This window comes from Platichthys flesus, chromosome 14 (assembly GCF_949316205.1).
Source record: "Platichthys flesus chromosome 14, fPlaFle2.1, whole genome shotgun sequence".
NCBI lineage: Eukaryota > Metazoa > Chordata > Actinopteri > Pleuronectiformes > Pleuronectidae > Platichthys > Platichthys flesus.
In genome coordinates, this window is record NC_084958.1 from 9,377,562 (window position 1) to 9,398,351 (window position 20,790).

General features: G+C 40.9%; 2 protein-coding genes across 4 annotated transcripts; one reads left to right on the forward strand and one right to left on the reverse strand.

Annotated features, from left to right (window-relative positions):
* The first annotated feature begins 1,122 nt into the window (after nt 1-1,122).
* Nucleotides 1,123-12,085, forward strand: LOC133968847 (complement factor H-like). Of its 3 annotated transcripts, none has more exons than XM_062405067.1 (11): nt 1,138-1,312; nt 1,410-1,601; nt 2,277-2,456; nt 2,533-2,721; nt 9,730-9,810; nt 9,905-9,979; nt 10,155-10,205; nt 11,019-11,180; nt 11,272-11,436; nt 11,748-11,773; nt 11,917-12,085. In XM_062405067.1, exons 1-11 carry the CDS (start codon nt 1,255-1,257, stop codon nt 11,962-11,964), a joined length of 1,227 nt encoding a protein of 408 aa, XP_062261051.1. In that variant the 5' UTR covers nt 1,138-1,254; the 3' UTR covers nt 11,965-12,085. The 3 variants fall into 3 exon arrangements, with proteins under 3 accessions (XP_062261053.1, XP_062261051.1, XP_062261050.1); XM_062405066.1 differs by lacking the exons at nt 1,138-1,312; nt 1,410-1,601; nt 2,277-2,456; nt 2,533-2,721 and adding exons at nt 7,624-7,767; nt 7,855-8,046; nt 9,077-9,256; nt 9,333-9,524; XM_062405069.1 differs by lacking the exons at nt 9,730-9,810; nt 9,905-9,979; nt 10,155-10,205; ... (2 more) ...; nt 11,748-11,773; nt 11,917-12,085 and adding exons at nt 3,342-3,392; nt 3,958-4,119; nt 4,211-4,375; nt 4,618-4,643; nt 4,787-4,953 and having other exon boundaries at nt 1,123-1,312.
* Nucleotides 12,086-12,256: 171 nt separating this feature from the next.
* zbtb41 (zinc finger and BTB domain containing 41) lies at nt 12,257-20,189 on the reverse strand. Its single transcript, XM_062405065.1, has 11 exons — nt 20,096-20,189; nt 17,571-18,844; nt 16,673-16,880; nt 16,443-16,512; nt 16,191-16,338; nt 15,860-15,989; nt 15,653-15,748; nt 15,457-15,563; nt 14,887-14,992; nt 14,700-14,788; nt 12,257-14,279 (listed from the first exon to the last, which is right to left on the reverse strand). The coding sequence occupies exons 2-11, from the start codon at nt 18,805-18,807 to the stop codon at nt 13,642-13,644; spliced, it is 2,829 nt and encodes a 942-aa protein (XP_062261049.1). The 5' UTR covers nt 18,808-18,844; nt 20,096-20,189; the 3' UTR covers nt 12,257-13,641.
* Between the last annotated feature and the right edge of the window lie 601 nt (nt 20,190-20,790).

Sequence of the window (20,790 nt, forward strand, 5' to 3'; positions counted from 1 at the left end):
CCTCTGGAAACACTTCCGTTGTGTTGTCGCCTCTATTTGCTGCGCGTTCGTATATTTGCTGCGCGTTCGTCTATTTGCAGCGAGTGTGTCTATTTGCAGCGCGTGTGTCTATTTGCAGCGCGTATCTGTAATGTGTTGTGTTGTGTTGTGAAATTGATGAAGATTTTTTCTTACTTTGCTTGTGTTTTGTCAACTTGCATGTGTTTTGTCAACTTGCATGTGTTTTCTTAAGTTGCTGTTCGTTGAGCTCTCAGGGCCACCGTACATATGTGACAATGAGCGAGAATGAATGTAGAAGAGGAAGTTGTTTGAGACATTAGTGATCATTTTACTACATGTATTCATAACGATGTCCAGATACAGATCATCTCGTCTCTGTTGTCGGGCCGAGACTGTTTGTTGTGTTGCAACGCTGACCTCTGCTCACAGCCGTCTGGGAAACCATTTTGAAATCTGCTCTTTAAACAAATTCTGTGTTAACAAACATGGAGGTAAAAAAACAAAACACAACTGAATGTTCGAATGCTACAAACATAAAATAATCCAAATGAAAGTTGAGACTAAAACATGCAAGTACCAAAGTTACAGTATCATCAGCATCAACAGACTAATTTGTTTATATAAACATTTGTTCTGAAAGATAAAATCACAATGTAGAGATAATATCATAAATGTTGAACAATGAATAATGGGTTTGGGTTATGATTTGTTGTTATTAAAACGATTATTGTATTATATATAATAATATATTAATCTAAAAAGAATTGCTATCATTACAATTGCATTGTTTTGTTTTTTGGCCCCTCGTTTTTATTAGTTGCTTTAAGATATAGTGTAAAGCTTTACTGCTTAATGAGATCATAACTCATAATATGCAAAGTTTATCATGTTTATGATTTCTTTTATTTTTTATTACTTTATGTGTTTTTACACTATAATAGGGGGTCTTAATTTCATTTGATCCTCTAGAATTTGTCAGTGTTCTTCACATGAGTCTCTGAAACCCATATGTAGAAAAAGTGAATAAAGAAACAACCACAGTGTTAGTCTTCCAGTGTGTATGGCTTTAAAGAACATGTGTTTGGTTTGTGTGTTGGCTTCAGAGCGACAGCGTCACATCACAGTCACTCTCACAGAAAGTGTTAACTCCTCATTCTTTAACTATTTGGGGAAATGCCCCCAACGATCACTAACTTGTTTGGATTTGAACTGGGTCTTTGCTCGGCTTCGTCCTGAAGCATCAGAATTGTCAAAATGTGCTCAAGATATTTGGGATTTATTCTTCTGGTTTGGTTTCCAGGAGCACTACACGGTAAGAGACTCAACTTTTCCACTAGAATCATTTTAATTCGGGTTTTTTAACACACACGCATTTAGAAATATTATTCTTTTGCTTATCTCTGTTTCAGCACAAAGTGCAGCTCAGCCTTGTCCTGCTCCCTCACTGGTCCATGGTTATGTATTCCCTGTTAAAGAAACGTATTCTCATGACTCCAAGCTCACCTATGCCTGTAGAAACACACGTAAACCAGCTGTGCAGGGTTGGTGGGCAGAGAGCGTGTGTCAAAATGGCACATGGTCTCCGACGCCACGATGTATCGGTAAGTTTTTCACAAATCAAATCATTTGTGTTGTTAAGTGGTCTCATCACTCTGTATATTAGGTATGAACAGCACAGCACTCTCAGGCATTATGCACAGTTTAAGCTCCTCACATGTTATTAAAGGGTCACGCAGGGTCTGTTAATGTTAGAAAACACTGATACAATCCACAATGTATAGGTATAAGTGTTTCATCGCTCATTGAGAAGAGTATCTTCAGAGTATCTCAGCAATCAGATGGGAGCAGCTCACACACAAGAAGTGCTGTGTTTAAATGCAATATATAATGTCCATGTGAAATATGTTACCAACACAAAGCATCTTTCTTAGATCATCTATAAACATATCGATTTGAAGCATCTCAACTTGGCGAGTGCAAATAAAACTGCAAAAACAAAATTCAGAGGAAACATTTGATTGCATAACATTATTTCCTCATAACATATAAAGAGCAAGTGGTTGACAGCTTCCCTGTAGGGAATCAGAAAGAAAAGTAGTTTTTACTTCTTCTTTATTGTGAAAATCTACATAGTTTTCAAATCAAATTATTTAATTCTTGCCACTTGTGATGCAAGGTCAATATTGTGTTTCTCAAAATAATCTGTATCATATTTATAAAAGTTATTGTTGAAAGTTTGAAAATGTCGACTGAAATTCAGTGTTTTGTTTTCCCAGGTGAAACTGCCTGTATCCCACCAACCATACCCAATGGCAAGTACACTCAGAGCTCAGATGGTTTGTACGAGAACGGAGACGTAATAAGGATCTCATGTGACGAAGCGTATGAACACAAAGACCATGACGCTACGGGCAAATGTATAAATGGGACGTGGTCCTCTTTGCCCGTCTGCGAGAGTAAGTGGCAGACATTAGTTTCCCATCTAGTCGCCCTTTTCCTGCTCCTCTTCATGATTGATTATGGTATTTACAGGAAGTATGCTCGCCTGCAGTGAGCCTCCCAAAGTCCCCCATGCTGTGATCACTGGTTTGGGCTATCAGGAGTTGTTCGCTGCAGATTCAGAAGTGCAGTACGAATGTGAGGATGGATACATTATAGAGGGAGTGCACAAAAAATCCATAATCTGCTTAGGTGGAAACTGGACTGAAGGCCCCGTCTGCAGTAAGTGGACAATGTGATGTTATTATTAATTGGCATTAAAGCAACACTATGCAACTTTTACAAGCAACAGCGCCCTCTGCAGCCACAATTAATATCTGGATAAATGCTGGTTTGTCATTGCGGGTGGGAGTAGATTTTCATATTTATTAGATATAAATGAAGATCATAACATCTCAAATTTAAGTTATTACGAATCTGAATTCAGAAGAAGAACATTTGCAATTACTGCAATAACTCCACCAAACTAGCACCGTGACATATTTGCATATTTGCATCATAGCACAAATTGCACTATTGTTGTTTTATTTTCCCCTCAGCTATTTTTATATATATTTAGATATATATACTTTATTTTCCATTTTAAATTTTGATATTCTACTTTATTCTATTTTATACTATTTCTATTTTATTTTTTAGGTTGTAATTACTTGAGCATTGCTAGAAGAGAGCCTGTGACCCAAGCATTTCACTGCCAGCGACTGCTTAATGTTATTGTTGTGCATTTGATAATAAAAATCTTGAATCTTGAATCTTGAATTTCTGGAAGAATAAAAGAAGCAAAGCAACATCCTGTTGTGATAACAAACTAAAATCGAATCTGTTTCCACTCTAACTTATAGGATCATCAACCAGCTCAGGATCAAATGAAGAGGAGATTCAAAATGCACCAAGTAAAGTTGATCCATCTCTCCCTCTAACATTTATAATTCCTGTCATATATCTATATACAGATGTATATTTGAATGTATAGGCTATATAGATACATATATAAATATTGATATATTCATTATTATTACTATACAAAACTAATATATTATGGCCGTATTGATGAGTAAAAAAGAGATTTGGAGAATAAAGTTATAAAGGAAACAATTACCAATAATAATTTAATTTAAAAAATAATAATAATGTTACAGGAACAAAGTCGTAATCTGACGCTAAAATAACCTGAATAATTTTAAGAATGGAGTCATTATTTTATGAGAAAAAAATTGATGATATTGCAGGAGTAAAGTTGAAATCTGACAAGAAAGAAATCCAATTATTTCAAGAATGAATTTTAAATTTAATGAGAAAAAAGTCATACTATTGCAAGAATAAAGTCGTAATCGAGGAGAAAAAGTAATTTCTTTGCAAGATTAAAGTAAACTTTGATTAGACTGGTCAAAATATTACAACAGCCCTGCCCCAGTCATTTCAGTCTGACTTTTTCCAAAATCATTTTTTCTTATTCAGTTGAAAGCTGTGGAAAACACCCCAGTATCCACAATGGTGATATTGTGGAAACTAGAGAGATGTATTTGAAATACGCGTGCAACAGCTTTTACAGATATGTGGGTCCAAAGACAGTGGTGTGTCATTCAAACGGCACATGGTCAAATGTGCCCAGCTGCAGAGGTATGAACAAGTCAGCACTGCAAGACTTTATATCATTGGTCTGTCCAGGAGATTGTGAAAATACAAGTGTTTATTTTTTCCTTTTGGGCAGCTACCTACTGCTATGTGGACACTCGGCAATATCCTGAATTACAACCTGATGGAGTGAAATATATGAAAGACGGTGAGAAGGTGTCAATGGCATGTGTGGACGACTGGTTGACACCTTATTTTTCTCTGGTCCGCTGCTCTGATGGAATAATTAGGTTAAGTGAATGTAAGTATCACTTTAAGCTCAGTACAACGGAAATACATAAAATCCTTTTCAGCTATGATATATGTGTGTAGAGTCTGGTAAAACTTATTATAGTGGTCGAGATGTCAATGTGCTGGAACTAAAAAAACTGGAATTTTACAGCAGAATCTCTACGTTATGTTACATTTCTTGTCGTGAATTCGTCAATGACTTCAATTGACAGAAAAATACTCACTGCTGTGCTAACATATGATTATTTTTAGGTTGTATGTGGATCACAACAAAGTTGGTGAGTAATAAGCTTGTATGATGCAATAATGTAGCGTAACTTTCATATGCATGTATGACTATGGGTTCATAATATAATCTTTATTATTGTTTATGTTTTGTTATCATGGTTTGTTGCTTGTAAAACCTCTGTCTTTTGAACAGGGCCTTTGCTCAGGCACTTTGATGAAGAGGACGATGTTCACTGTATGAAAACAGATGCCAGCCTGGAAAACTGAAGTTATGCCTGTGATGATACATATGTTGTAACATTTTATCATGTCGGCTTTTTCTAAAGCCAATTTCAGGCTTCTCATAAATTCCTACAACAAGCTGGAGTTAACTGTTTTTCTGTTGGTTCACAGCAACACTAATGACCGGTAGTCGGCCTGGTTAAATCCTGGACTGGAATCACTTGTCTTTCTAGGATTGTGTTTCTCTAAATCCTTCCCTGAAATCCACCAATTCATTTTCTGTCTAATCTGTCACAAGGCTAATGACACACACGTTCATTCACATCTGATTTCATTGATCATGACACAAAGTTTGCGAAGTTTCAGAACAGAATCAATTCTGTAGCAGATCATTAATATTAACTCGGTTGATTAACAGACAATAAAAAAAATACCAGCTGCGGCACAATTTAAAACAGCAACACCTCCTCGAGGTGCAACTGATACTTTTACACAGGACTCCTATTTAATTCGTCTCTTTTTTCAACTACCCTCTGAAATTCAATCATTTCACAGTTGGAAATTGTTCATAATTGGTTTAATCATATTTCATATGATTTACCATTTTAATTTAAATTTAAGCTGTGTGCAGTATTGAAGGTTCCCTGCACCTTTGTGCAGTGTCTCGGAGGTTCAGAGGCCATGACGTTACAACGGAGCGACACAATGTGATATGTGGTACAGAACAGATCTGTCCACGTACAGGTTTATGTACAGTCAGCTTGTATCTTCATAACTGGAGCACATGATCAATACTACTCATACACTGTGCTGGTGTATGGCTACAGAAGTTTGAATAAAATGTCCAACAGAAACCTTGGTAATCTTTTGTTTATGCCAGGGAATTTATATAGTAAATTCTGAATGTTTATTTTAAACTTAATATTAAAACCTTGAGGTAAAAAGCAGGTTCAATTCATGTAGATATCTAGAAATACACTTGTTTGCTGCAGTTTGTGTTTTTACCACCTCGACTCACACATTTGTCTCAAAAATAATGAGATCAATGAACAGGGTATAAAAATCTTCTCAAAACATTCAGACAACACAAAATGGCGATCAGTGATTAGTAAAAGATTTAGGACATGACCGTGGTCTTAAATGAACAATAGTGGCACAGTGGACTAAACATGTGTGTTTTTATAAGCACATATGTGACAATGAGCGAGAATGAATGTAGAAGAGGAAGTTGTTTGAGACATTAGTGATCATTTTACTACATGTATTCATAACGATGTACAGATACAGATCATCTCGACTCTGTTGTCGGGGCCTCTCGGTTTCAACCTGTCTAAAATTACAGTAAAGGCTCTCTGTGTCAAACACATGATGAGGACAGACCATTGGTCCAGACATGAAACCCTTCTCTGGACCAATCGATGGGCTGCCTGCATGGTGTGTGATCAGGGACTTCAACCAATAAGAAATATGTAGACTTTGGAGACGTTTGACTTACTTTAAGATTAGTTTAAGATTAAGATGCATTTATTAGTCCCAAACACATGCACAGACATGCACAGGCATACTCATGCAGATAGGAAAATTTAACTTCTGCTTTTGACCCATCTGGTGCAGGACACACAGAGCAGTGAGCGACCATGTACGGCGCTCGGGGAGCAGATGTTGGGGGAGTAAGGTGCCTTGCTCAGGGGAACTAGACAGGGCAGGGAGACTCTTGGATTTTTGGACAGATCAATCCGGGTTCGTCTTTTGTTGTCTCTCCGTGGAGTTGAACCAGAGACGACCAAGTAGTAAAATATATTTTAACACTTTGGGGTTTTGTGACTATTTGTGGTTGGGAGATTTATGACATTGATTTCGGCCACTGCAGGCCATGAGGCAGCACTTCTGGCCTTCTTGTGGCCCGTACAAAATGGATGTGAGCCTAAAGTTGCCAACTTGTAAAATAGAAAAATATCTGTCTTTTTGAGCAAACATGCGGTGCTCTCAGCAAGGTGCAATCTAAATGTGAACCTGAAGTGGCCCGTCTAGTAAATGCCGAATTTTTTACCAAATCACAAAAAACTATTTTGCTGTGGTTTAACTGTGGAACGGACCACCCAGGTGCCATCATTCCATGTAGTATGTGGGCCAGATGACAGTGTGGGCCAGTGGGATCCTTGTCCAGCACATGAACATTACAAGGACCCTGAAAGTGAAGCAACTCCCCGCTTTAGAAGGGAAACGGTAAAGCAGAGCACGAGGATGCAGTGATCACAGTCTGAGCTGGAGCTCAAATACAAACTATAAGAACACACAGCAAATGAGTTAATGACCTCATAAAGAACACGCATTTGTTTCTGCATGACAGACAATTCTATGGTCACGGATTTTCCCCTCTGTTCTTAAAGTGGATCATCTGAGGTGACCGTGGCGCCGATCTCTGAACACGACAGTTCAGGAAATCAACTTGAAAATCTGGACCGTAAAAATCTCATAGGTCCGTTCTGGAAAACACTGTGTGAGAAATGAAGGAACAAATGAGTCACCGTGGGATTTTCCTGAATAAATAATCAAACACAGATTAACAGGAGCAGCATTTTCTTGCACATCATTGACCTGCTTTGAGATCAAGTGAGGAACATAAACCCTGACAGTTAAGGAAGCAACAGATGAACCCAACACTGGTCTAGGTCACATTTTTAAACAACCTCACATCTGCACTTGTGACTGATCGGACGTGGCCTATTTGTCTGTTTGCCATCTGAACAACAAGCATAATGACAGTAACTTGATGTTGACTATTTCTTCACTAGTTGGCTCTTTTGGGTATTCCCTTTGGTAATCATTAATCGGTGGTGACCTGAACCAGCCTCTTCACTCTGCTCCCTCGTCGTGATTCAATTCCTGACAGGATGAACGTGAGACATCTTGGGCTTGTTCTGCTGGTGTGTTTTCCGGGAGCGCTGCACGGTAAGAACATTCAGCTCCGTCACTTAAAAACATCTGAATTCATTTAGTGCGTGTTTGGTGAAGTCAATTTGTTTCCCGCTGTTTAAGCTCAAAGTGCAGCTCAGCCCTGTCGTGCTCCCAACTTGGCTGGAGGTTATTTTGTCCCTCGACAAGCAATGTATTCCCATAAAACCAACCTGACTTATGCCTGTGACACTGGACGTCAGCCGGCTGTGGAGGGGTGGTGGGCAACCAGCACATGTGATAATGGAACATGGTCTCACACACCACAATGTATAGGTAAGTGTTACATCGGTCATTGAGAAGAATCTCTTCAGAGTATCTCAGCAATTGCCTACACATCTCACATTTCTGCTCTTTTTCAAAGAAGCCATTAAGTAATGGGTTTTAATGCAATATATAATGTACAAGTGAATGCGGATACCAACACAAAGCATCTTTCTTAGATCATCTACAAAACCATATTGATTCAACTTGGCGAGTGCAAATTAAACTGCAAAAAAAAAAAAATCCAGAGACATTTGATTGCATAACATTATTTCTTCATAACATGTAAAGAGCAAGTGGTTGGCAGCCTCCTTATAGGGAATAAGAGAGATAAGATAAAGATAAAGTAGCTTTATTGACAATTTCTTAACATCTTCAAGACATACAAGGAATCGCTACGACGTTTCCACCTCTCCCACAGTGAAACATATAAAGTGCACTGGCACAACAGATAACACAAGACATTTCCTAATACTAAGTAAAAGTAAACATACAGATTTTTTAATACAGCAGAATAAGGTTCTCTAAAAGTGTAAACGATTAAAGTGATTAAAGCACAAAAAGTACAAGATACAGTGGTTGCAGAGTCCTGGGGGGGGGGGGGGGGGATTTCAGCTTGCTGTCAGACTGGAGGATATGGCTGGGGGGAGTGAGGGGAGAGATTTTTGCTTCCTGACAGCTTGGTGTATGAAACTATTTCTGAGTCTGGGGGTGCAGCAACGGAGGCTCCTATAGCTTCTTCCAGAGGGTAGGAGGCTGAACAGACTGTGTGCGGGGTGGCTGGTGTCACCCACAATCGAGGTGGCTTTCCGGGTGAGGCGGGTGGTGTAAGTGTCTTTCAAGGAAGGATAAGAATAAGAATGAAAGGTAATTTTTTTTTATTGTGAAAATCGACATTAGTCTCAAATCAAATAATTCAATTATTGTCACTTGTGATGCGAGGTCAATATTGTGTTACTCCAAAGAATCGGTATCATATTTCTGAAGCTTATTGTGGCAAGTCTGAAAATGTCGACAGAAATTCTGTTTTTATTTTTCCCAGGTGAAAATGCCTGTATCCCACCAACCATACCCAATGGCAAGTACACTGAGAGCTCAGATGGTTTGTACGAGAACGGAGACGTAATAAGGATCTCATGTGACGAAGCATATGAACACAAAGACCACGACGCTACGGGCAAATGTATAAATGGGACGTGGTCCTCTTTGCCCGTCTGCGAGAGTAAGTGGCAGACGTTAGTTTCCCATCTAGTCGCCCTTTTCTTGCTCCTCTTCATGATTGATTATGGTATTTACAGGAAGTATGCTCGCCTGCAGTGAGCCTCCCAAAGTCCCCCATGCTGTGATCACTGGTTTGGGCTATCAGGAGTTGTTCGCTGCAGATTCAGAAGTGCAGTATGAATGTGAGGATGGATACACTATAGAGGGAGTGCACACAAAAAAATCCTTAATCTGCTTAGGTGGAAACTGGACTGAAGGCCCTATCTGCAGTAAGTGGACAATGTGATGTTATTATTAATTGCCATTAAAGCACCACTATGCAACTTTTACTAAGCAACAGCGCCCTCTGCAGCCACAATGAATATCTGGATAAATGCTGGTTTATCATTGCTCCTAGGTTCTTTTAACAGATTTAAATTTTGGGATCCATAAAAGATCAGCTTGTTATAAATGCAATGTTTTTCTCCCTCTCAGGCAGAGGAAGAGGACCAGGTACTGATCTTGGTACCTCTGCAGTGGGCGGAACAAGTGGGGGACACACTTCAACTGCTGGCGGTGGGACACAGCCTACACGTATTGATATTAAATAGATTTATCTTATGTCTTCCAAACAATATCAATACATTGTGTATCTATTTATTCAACTCAGGCCGCAGACCAGGTAGTGGACATGGAGGGACAGGTACTATATCTGCTGGCAGTGGGACACGGCCTGTGGGTGGAGGTAGATTTTCATTTGTATTAGATATAAATGAAGACCATAACATCTCAAATTAAAGTTACTAAGAATCTGAATTCAGAAGAAGAACATTTCTTGAAGAATAAAAGCAGCAAAGCAACATCCTGGTGTGATAACAAACTAAAATCAGACAAACTGCTGTTTCCACTCTAACTTATAGGATCATCGACCAGCTCTGGATCAAATGAAGAGGAGATTCAAAATGCACCAAGTAAAGTTGATCCATCTCTCCCTCTACATTTATGCTTCCTGTCATATCTCTATATATAGATGTTTATTTTTATGTATAAGCTCTATAGATACATACATATAAATATTGATATATTCATTATTATTACTATACAAACAAGCATTATGGCCATATAGAAGAGTAAAAAAGAGATTTGGAGAATAAAGTTATAAAAAAAACAATTATCAATAATAATTTATATTTTAAAAATAATAATAATATTACAGGAACAAAGTCGTAAACTGACGATAAAAAAACCTGAATGATTTTTAGAATGGAGTCATTATTTTATGAGAAAAAAAATGATGATATTGCAGGAGTAAAAAAGTCATACTATTCCAAGAAAAAAGTCATTATTGAAGGAGAAAAAAGTTTTCTCTTTACAAGAATAAAGTAAACTTTGATTAGACTTCCTCAAAGTCTGTGACTCTTTCTCTGAAATAGACACAGTTTCTCTTGATCCTTATGATAATTTGGTGCTGATGACTTATATTGTTGACGTGAAACCTTTTCAAGATGATTAACATTCTTCATTTTAACACACACAACAAGCTGAACTTCAGATATTCCCCCTCAAACATGACATGTAGCCTACAATTCAGATTTTAGGCTACATCTAGAGCTTTAGGCTACATGTAGACTTTATTCTGGAAATCTCTTGAAGTGGCCCTGATACTCCGTGGCTCCTATAAGTAGAGCTAATCAGTTACACGGAAGAATTTAAAGTCAAATTTCAAGTTGATCAACTTTGCTGATACAGTCTGACATTTTCCAAAATCATTTTTTCTTATTCAGTTGAACGCTGTGGAAAACCCCCCCGTATCCACAATGGTGATATTGTGCAAACTAGAGAGATGTATTTGAAATACGCGTGCAACAGCTTTTACAGATATGTGGGTCCAAAGACAGTGGTGTGTCATTCAGATGGCAAATGGTCAGATGTGCCCAGCTGCAGAGGTATGAACAAGTCATCACTGCAAGACTTTATATCATTGGTCTGTCCAGGAGATTGTGAAAATACAAGTGTTTATTTTTTCCTTTTGGGCAGCTACCTACTGCTATGTGGACACTCGGCAATATCCTGAATTAGAACCTGATGGAGTGAAATATGTGAAAGACGGTGAGAAGGTGTCAATGGCATGTGTGGACGACTGGTTGACACCTCATTTTTCTGTGGTCCGCTGCTCTGATGGAATTGTTAGGTTAAGTGAATGTAAGTATCACTTTAAGCTCAGTACAACAGAAATACATAAAATCCTGTTCAGCTATGATATGTGTGTGTAGAGTCTGGTAAAACGTATTATAGTGGTCAGGGGGAAAGTTCAAGTGAGTGGGCGTGTTCTAACACCTTTACGAAAGATTTTGGTGATTAAGTGCGACGCCAAGGTCAATGTGCTGGAACTAAAAAATGGGAATATTACAGCAGAATTTCTACGTTATGTATCATTTCTTGTTGTGAATTTGTCAATGACTTCAATTGACAGAACAATACTCACTGCTGTGCTAACATGTTATTATTTTTAGGTTGTATGTGGATCACAACAAAGTTGGTGAGTAATAAGCTTGTATGATGCAATAACGTAGCGTAACTTTCATATGCATGTATGACTATGGGTTCATAATATAATCTTTATTATTGTTTATGTTTTGTTATCATGATTTGTTGCTTGTAAAACCTCTGTCTTTTGAACAGGACCGCTGCTCAGGCACTTTGATGAAGTGGACGATGTTCACTGAATGAAAACAGATGCCAGCCTGGAAAACTGAAGTTATGCCTGTGATGATACATATGATGTAACATTTTATCATGTTGGCTTTTTCTAAAGCCAATTTCAGGCTTCTCATAAATTCCTACAACAATTTGGAGTAAACTGTTTTTCTGTTTGTTCAAAGCAACACTAAAGACCGGTAGTCGGCCTGGTTAAATCCTGGACTGGAATCACTTTTCTTTCTAGGATTGTGTTTCTCTAAATCCTTCCCTGAAATCAACCCATTCATCTGTCTAGTCCGTCACAAGGCTAATGACACACACGTTCATTCACATCTGATTTTATTGACAGACAATAAAAACATAACAGCTGCGTCACACTTTAAAACAGCAACACCTCCTCGAGGAGCAAGTGATACTTTTACACAGGACTCCTATTTAATTCGTCTCTTTTTTCAACTACCCTCTGAAATTCAATCATTTCACAGTTGGAAATTGTTCATAATTGCTTTAATCATATTTCATATGATTTACCATTTTAATTTAAATTTAAGCTGTGTGCAGTATTGAAGGTTCCAATTCAAAGTTAAGGCAGAACGCTTCAATTGTTAAAATTGTTGGGCGGCGCAATTAAGCCATTTTTTCTCACACATGAACAAAACATGTACAATAAAAGATTAATGGCCAGAAGTGATGCATGTGCAACCGTTTGTGAGATTTCGAGCATGTTCAGGTCGTAGAAATGCTAATGGCCAAATAAGTGCATCATCAACTTCGAACACTTAGATAATTAGCTCATAATTACACTGCATGAGTAAAACAAGTTTTTTAAAGTACACACATTACAAAGTAAGACCACCCACTTTACATCTCCTCCCTAGTAATGTCTGTTATGTTCTAATTAACCTGTGAATATGTATTACATGCAACTTTTCTGCTTTAAAACCATTAGACACGGGTCTATTTGTTGAGGAGGAGGAGGACATTGTTAATGTGGATGATTCGGCTCCAGCTAAAAACCTCATGATTTATTTACACTGCAGGAATCTTAACCAGGAGGAAACTGAGAGAAGTGGTGACGATGGTGGTAACGACAACAATTCCCATGATCCCATGCAAAACTTGTTATTGTTTTGATTGAGAGACTCTGAGCAGCAGAAAAGTATGTGTGACCATGTTACTGGTATCAAACTGTTCCCAAACTTGTCATTTTCACTTTTAGTTAAAGTGGTATTTGTCATTGTTTATTATACTGGGCAAAAATAAATTGAAAAACGCCCTGGTATAAATCCATAGATCCACCCTGTTTGCGTGGCGCTTTGAACACCATTTATCGCAGTTCAAGCAATTTATCACGCAGGTTGATATCGGGATGACGATACATTTTCGATATATCGTGCAGCCCTAGTGTCTACGTCCTTGTTTCAAAACGTCTCAGACTAAAAAGTAGTCAGCAGTGTTTCCAGACGTCTCAGTTGTAGTGGCTCTAATTCTAAGACTCAGGAACAGTGTGGACAGCAGGTGTATCTGGAGCAGAGTTGATGCTTTTTCAAAGGAAGACATGTGTTGATGTAGCCTTAACTTGAGTCATTTACAGTTCAAAAAGCTGCTCCAGCTCAAAATGATCAATACTTTAGTGGTGAATACTGAGGTTTTGTTCTTCTGATTCAAATGATTGGGTTCCTTTAAGACTCAGTGGAGTAAGGAGCATCAGTGCCTGTGGTCAGAGTTGGACATGTTCTGTACAGAGGAAGATGAATCCAGTCCCAGTAGCGTGCCCAGGTAGGACTGCTCTCGCGGATCCAGCATCTGATCAGGCCTCACGGGGTGGACGATGTTGGTGGGCTGGGGGGTGAGGGTGTACTTCTCTAAGAAGGCCAGGTCGGTGGCGGCCTGGTAGCCGGAGTTCTGCTGCTGTCCTTGAGCCTGCATGCTCACGACATTATGAGTCTGGGAGGGGAGAGACGACGCTCCGGATGTGTTCAGCTCACCTTGTGCTCCTCCTGCCGTCTGGATAGGAACTAAAGTGACTGGCACGCAAACATTCATTGCGGGCAGGGGGCCGCTTTGAAGAGCCGACTTAGGCTCGGCGCGATACGCCTTCGAGGTGTCCTCAAAGGGGACGGAGGCCATTTTGTCCTCGCTGAGGGCGCTGACGGGCTGCCCGGTGAATCGCGTGCTGTGCACATGGTCGACGTGGTACTTGAGCTTGTCTTTTCTTTTGAAGGTGGCGCTGCACTGTGGACAGTTAAAAGGACGAGCGTCCGAGTGAATCACCATGTGCTTTGTCAAGGTCTTCTTGATCCGAAACGTCTGGTGGCATTCAGGACATCTGTGGGGTTTCTCACCTGTCACAGCAACACAAGCAGAAATGTTAGTGTGAGGATGCGTTTCTCCTTTAGGCTTTTCTTAAGTGGGGTAATTCCTTATACGCCGCCGATTTCAAATCTTATGATAATTTTCGAGAGGTGAATAAATCTATTAGCTATACAGATTATCCTTTGAGGATCACGGTGGAGCAGGAGCAAATCCCAGCTGACATCCAAACTCCACACGGAAAGCCAAAAAGGATTTGGAACAATCGCAGTGTGAGGTGACAGGTCGGAACTCTGCAACACTTTGTCTTCGAGAGCTGGATCTGTGGCCTTTATCATTGTAAACTGTATCTGTGCCATGCAAGAGCAGAAATCTTAACAAGCCGAGCAGCCGTGATAAAGGGGATGGGGCTTTTTCAATCGTCAAATCATTTGACGTCTCGGTTTCCTTACCTGAGTGAGTCCTGAAGTGCATTTCCAAACTGGACTTTCCTTTAAATTCCTTCTTGCAAACCTCACACTGGTGCACTGCAGTTTTATACCTGTGAGAAAGGTCAGAAAGCAAAAGCATTTGGTGAAGGTTGCGGGACCCACTGAGAGTAATGCTCACATGCTCTTTGTCCGTCATATGACAACATACTTCTGCCAGACTTTCTCTCCCAAATGAACACTTTTGTAGTGGACAGTCAGATGATCATGACGCCTGAAGCACTTCCCACACTCCTCACACTGGTGTGCTTTCTCACCTGAAACAGAAGTGGGCTACGTTAAAATACAGGACAGGAGGGATAAAGAGTCTGTTTCACTATACCTTGTGTATAATAAGGAATAACACTTTATCTTTGTGAATGAACCAATGTTGACCTTGCTACTAAAATAGGGAAATCCCACACTGCAGAACGCTTTAATCAGCAGAATTAAAGCAATATGTGAGGGACAGATCCAGCCTGTTGTGGGACTCCCTTAGCAGTCTTATGATTAAAGGGCTGAACCACCCAATGGCGCTGAGGTACACAACTGATGTTATGTCCCTGAGATCCGCTGGTGGTCGCTTACATCTGCTGGTGGTTGGCAACTTATCATCAAACTAGTGCGGAAGACTTTCAAACATACATGTGATATTTAGCATCTTCTCTGTTCTATAACAAAATGAAAAATTGTCGAAAGGAAGACACACAAGAATCCCACTGTTACGTGTGTTCTACTGTACCGGAGTGTATTTTCTGATGCTTGGTCAGGTGATCGTGGCGTATAAAGGTTTTCCCACATTCGTCACACTCGTAGCGCTTGTCATCGTGGTGTACTCGGAGGTGGAGCCTGTCCACGGAACATGGAGGGGCCAATCAGACTGAGAGCTTGAATCATTACATCCCATCACAAACACAGCAGACACTCAGTGAACCCACCTGTAGGAGCTGCCATGACGGAAACTTTGGCCGCAGATACTACACAGGTGAGGTTTCTCCCCACTGTGGATCCTCATATGCTCCCTCAGCGTTGTCCTAGAAGTAGAAATCTGAGGCTCAGCATGTTGGAAGGGTTTAGTGGTACAGAGCAGACCCACTGGCATCAGCCAAGGCATCACAGTGCTCTTCCATATGGAACAGACGTACCTTTCCCGCACTGATTTCCCACAGATAAAACAGGTCCACTTTCTCTTGCCTCCGTGAGTACACTCAATGTGTCGCTTCCTGTTGCCTGTGTCATTGAACTGTCGGCCACAGATCTCACAGGGAAACGGACCTGAAAAGGAGACACATAGAATCAGAAAGTAGGTGTGACTTTATATTTCTATTAGTATACTTACATGTATAGACATATAGCTATAGGGACGAGGACAACAAAAGAACCAAACAAATAACTTAATACATCTTTGGAATTTAACGTTTTTCCCATTTGTCAAAGAGAATGTTTATCTCTAAATTGTCAAGGTGCATTTCCCACCTAAGTGGAACTTTTCCTGGTGCTTCAGCCTGGCAAACCTCGACTTGAAGTGCTCATCACAGAAGGTGCATTTAAAAGGGCGGTCCTGTGTGTGCAGGATCATGTGCTCCTGCAGATGAGGCCTGCGGGTGAAGGTCTTCAGACAAATCTGGGTCAGAAAGTTCAAAGGTTACAGTTAAAATCTCTCTTGACATACAATATTATATGTATTAAATCGCTAAAAGTCCTCTTCATTCGGAAACGGGTCCTTACAGCACATTTCCAGCCTTCACTCTTCCTCTTCCTCTTGGTGAGAAACTCTTGGATGTTGTCTGGATGAAACCTGATCCAGGAGATACAAATATTATGGGTCAGTCATTATTATATCTGAACTGATGGAAACCGAAAACTTTAGTTTAGACGGCTACATTAATACATACATTAAAACGAATGGGAATGTTGAGTGACCTTAGACTGGACGTAGACATATAGCAGTGACTAACCTCCTGACATGTTTGGCCAGGGTTTTCTTGCTGGCATGCAGCTTGTTGCAGAAGGGACATTTGTGCTCCTTCTTCTGGAAGGGAGCGTCGCCGGCGTGCTTCTTCCTGTGCACGGTCAGGTTCGACTTGGTGGAGTAGCGCTGGAAACAGACGTCACACTGGAACGGTTTCTCGCCCGTGTGCACTCTGGTGTGACTCTCGTACTTCCCTGAGAACAGGCAGGAGCAGCTGATTACACATTTGAATCATTTGTATCAGCACTCTCATGGAATATAGCACTACGTTAGTTACTGAGTGTCCAATCAGGGTAAAGTGCTTGTCAATGGGACTAAATAGGAGGAGAGCACAACCATAGATTTTAAAGGGGCAGTAGGGAACATCTATGAGATTACATTTTGGTCATATTTGTTGAAACTGCCTCTATGATCTGACGGTAGACGGGTAATATCTGAAAACGTCTGGCTCCGCCCACAGCTCGTAGGGCAATTTGGAGGAATCACACGCTCCGGTTCATGTTGGGTCTGATTGCTTCTGATGCTAAGCTCAGAGACTGTTTTGGAGCTCGGACGAAATAGAAGGAAAGGGTCCGGAAATTGTGTCTCTTTAAATGTTCTCCTTCCCACTCCCGTGTTTTCAAAATCCCACCAAACGCAGCTTTAAACAGAGTGTCTGGCCACGGGTGGCGAAACTCTTGTGCATATTTCTACGAAAGGAAGAAAAGGCTGAATACAAAAAATCCAGTATTCTGATAAATATCTGTCCTGAATAAGAAAAAGTCAAATGACGTGCTCATTCAAGTAAATCAAATCAAAAGAATTTGTCATTTTAAAATGTATACCTTTGTAACTTTTAATAGAACTACTACAGCCATTGCATGAAATCAAGACGTTTTTCTCACCTGCACGGTCAAAGGTCTTGTCACATTTGGGACACATGAGAATCTTCTTGCTGGACCTCTGGATAATGACTGGGGCCAGACCCTCAGGGTACACTGGGCTCTGGTTGGAGCTTCCTGCCGCGGGCGCCTGCACCTCCACCTCTCGAACACCGAGGCACTCTGACCCTTCTCCATCTGGACCCTGCTGACTGGCGCTCTTGTCTGCAGCGGCTGTCTTTTGGGCAGCCGCATCCTCGTTCGCGTCTCCTCCCTCCTCCGCTTCATCTTCCTCGTCCACCACGTCATCGTCGAGAGCTGGTTTAGACGCCTCTTTCAAGCTCGGTTTGGACGTCTGCTTTTCTACAACCCCATTTCCTGCTTCCTCTTCTCTAGCTTTGTGCCCCTCGCTGTGTGATAAAATCTTCTGTGTTTCCTCAGGTGTGTTGACAAAGCCCTCCACATCATCTCTCTTATACTTAGTGGGTGTTCTCCTCCTACGAGCTGATCTCCGTGTGAGAACAGTCCTCTGACCTTCTGCCTTCTCTCCCTCTGTCGGGGTTTCCTGCTGTGCATCCCCGTGACTCCCATTCAAGTGGCTCTGCACAGAGTTCTCTGCATTAAACTGGCGAGTGCACAGGTTGCTCTGCTCAAGTGGGCTCTGGTCGTCAGGGTTGCCTGCTGGTGAGTCACTGGAGGTCATTTCTACCTCTGAAGAAGCTCTTATCTCCGCCTGGGCCTGGATCACACTTACAGGGTGGACCTCCCCTTCTTTACACAGCATCTTGAGTATATCCATCATGTCCAGGAATCGTGCTGCTTCAATTAGAGCCGGGAGGTCAGTGCCTGTGACAACACACTCGGAGGTATACAAAAAGTCGAGCAGGTGCTGGAAAACAGAGTCCTCCACGTGGTCCAGAGTCACATTGGTCATTGCAGGGTTCTTGGACAGCTCAGCGTGAAAGTAGCTGCTCCCGTGAGCCAACACCACCTTGTGGGCTCTGTAGATCGTTCCACCCACAGACACAGACACATCGCAGAACTTCCCCCGGCTCCGGTCCTCATCCAAAAACTTGAGGAGGTTGTGACTGTGCCTCGACATGCTCAGGTGTCGGATGAGCGAGGTCGATTCTGGGACGGTGTCAGAGTTTGGTGGTGCATTGGAGCTAAGCACTCTGCCCGGCTCTGGAGCACAATCACCGCCAACACTGACCGACCTGCTGCGTTTGGGACGCAGGGGAGTACTAGCTTTTCTTTTCATGGGAGTGCTGTATCGGATGGGTGACCATGAAGCACTCCTGAAATCCAGAGGAATAGAAACAGTGTGAAGATGGATCTACAGGCTACATGGTATGTAAATGACTTGAATTGATTGAATTTGATTGACTGGTTTTTGAACAGGTTGCATGATGCTCTGTGAATATATGTCGTGATATTAATTTACCAAAGCCATATTATGCACTTTATGTAGCTATTGAATTGGTAAGGCTCACATGAACTGAACATTTTTGAAAAATTTGACGATCTTGCAATAAAAAGCGAAGAAGAATTCCTGGATCTGCACCACATTTCAATGACCTTTTCCTTGAGTGATGCCTTACCCCTCCACATAATGTCATGAAAACCAGATGAGTATTTTTGTGTATTAATGCTAACTATCAAACAAACACATGCAGATAAAAACATAACCTCCTTGGCAGAGGGACTCATTTGGCTTGATAAAATACTTTGCTGTTGCCGTTGCTGTTGTTATGGATCTATTCAGTAACCTACTGTGCATTGAAGTTTTTGTTGATGTTCGTGTACTTGTGTGCTCTGATGATATCTGTTGAGTTAAATGAGGGAAATTCTGCAATTTGGCTCAGCTGCACTCATTCCTGAGCATGATGTGTACTTTCATATGAACGTAAGACAAAACAAAACTTGGGACTGAGTTTCTTGATGTAACACAAAGCCCTGAGCTTGTGCATTTACTAAATTCAAGACATGCACTCCTTCGTTGTTGTACTTAACAGTGTCTGGCTGTAAATGTGCTGACTTCTATTTAAAGTCACATTTCTCAGTTCCCCCATTTGGGATCATTTTCATGATCTGGCCTCGGATCTGATCTCATTGCACAGGCCTGACGTACGGTTTACGGATTAGACGGGTACTGTAGCATGTAGATGCCTGAGTTTAACCACACAACAATGGTATTAACAGTTTTGTGGTGAAAACTTATCACTAATGTGAGACTGCATGAAAATACAATCACAACGCTTTGCCCACGCTCCATGTATATATCTTCCGTGTGTTGAGACAAAGCAGAGGGAAGCAGCAGCTGTAGTAAAGGGTTAGTAAACATCATAGCAATATAATCCTAATAAATAGGAGCTAACGGATCGTACATCGGTGCATCCGCAGATTCGCTCCCCACCTTGAGGACCCCTGACATGAGTGTGACGGCCGGGCCCCCTCCGGGTGGAGCGTTGACAAACGACCCGTACTGCTGCTCTTTGTGTTTCCCCGGAAATGAACCTTTAAACGTCTGTGAGTAAACACGATCTTACCTCGGGGACAGGGACAGTGTCTGTAGAACTCCGGCTCCTCCAGCTGATGATGTAAAGAGGAATATAAACAGAGAAATAATAGTTTCCTGAATCGAAGTAACGCCCAACGCCGCCGTCCAATCAGAGATGTCTGACACCGTAACAAGCTGCTCGTTGATAGGCTGTTTCAGCTTTTGTCTTTCAACGCTATTGTTTCTAGTAGTAAATACAAAATAAAAACACACAGAGCGAGTTAATGAGCTTCCATTGGTTTCTTTAATGCTTAACATACAAAAGTCAAACAGGAATCAAACAAAGAGGAAGTGTTGACGAGCAGCATCATCAGAGAGAATTCACCAGACCAGGGTATCATGGGTAATGGCAAACTTCCGCCAGCCCCTAATAACCTGTTCAACGTCTCAGGGCGGGCTGAGTATCAGCTCTATTTAATTTAGGGGATTTTTAACATTTAAAAGAAGAAAAAGAAAGGAAAATGTCTGTTTTTATTTCAGTCTTATATAGTGATTATAAAGAAATCATAACGATATAGTAATTATTGTACTTGAGTATAATTCAGGGTCACTTGAGTAGGCTACTTTTGATGTCATGTTGCTTTATAGTTTTACTCTACTACGTTTATTGCAGAGCTTAGTATACACTATGCTGCTGTTATGTGCTGTAATAAACCATCCAAAAGGATATGATCAGAGTATTTC

Bases quoted from the DNA above. Each gene is read 5' to 3' on its own strand.
- zbtb41 (XM_062405065.1), bottom strand. From the start codon at position 18,807: ATGAAAAGAAAAGCTAGTACTCCCCTGCGTCCCAAACGCAGCAGGTCG. The intron at 16,513-16,672 runs GTTAGTCACTGC...CTCCTGGATCAG, and splicing joins CTGGCCAAACATGTCAGGAG to GTTTCATCCAGACAACATCC. The intron at 14,280-14,699 runs GTAAGGAAACCG...TTGCTGTGACAG, and splicing joins GCACTTCAGGACTCACTCAG to GTGAGAAACCCCACAGATGT.
- LOC133968847 (XM_062405066.1), top strand. From the start codon at position 7,710: ATGAACGTGAGACATCTTGGGCTTGTTCTGCTGGTGTGTTTTCCGGGA. The intron at 8,047-9,076 runs GTAAGTGTTACA...TATTTTTCCCAG, and splicing joins TCACACACCACAATGTATAG to GTGAAAATGCCTGTATCCCA. The intron at 11,181-11,271 runs GTATGAACAAGT...CCTTTTGGGCAG, and splicing joins AGATGTGCCCAGCTGCAGAG to CTACCTACTGCTATGTGGAC.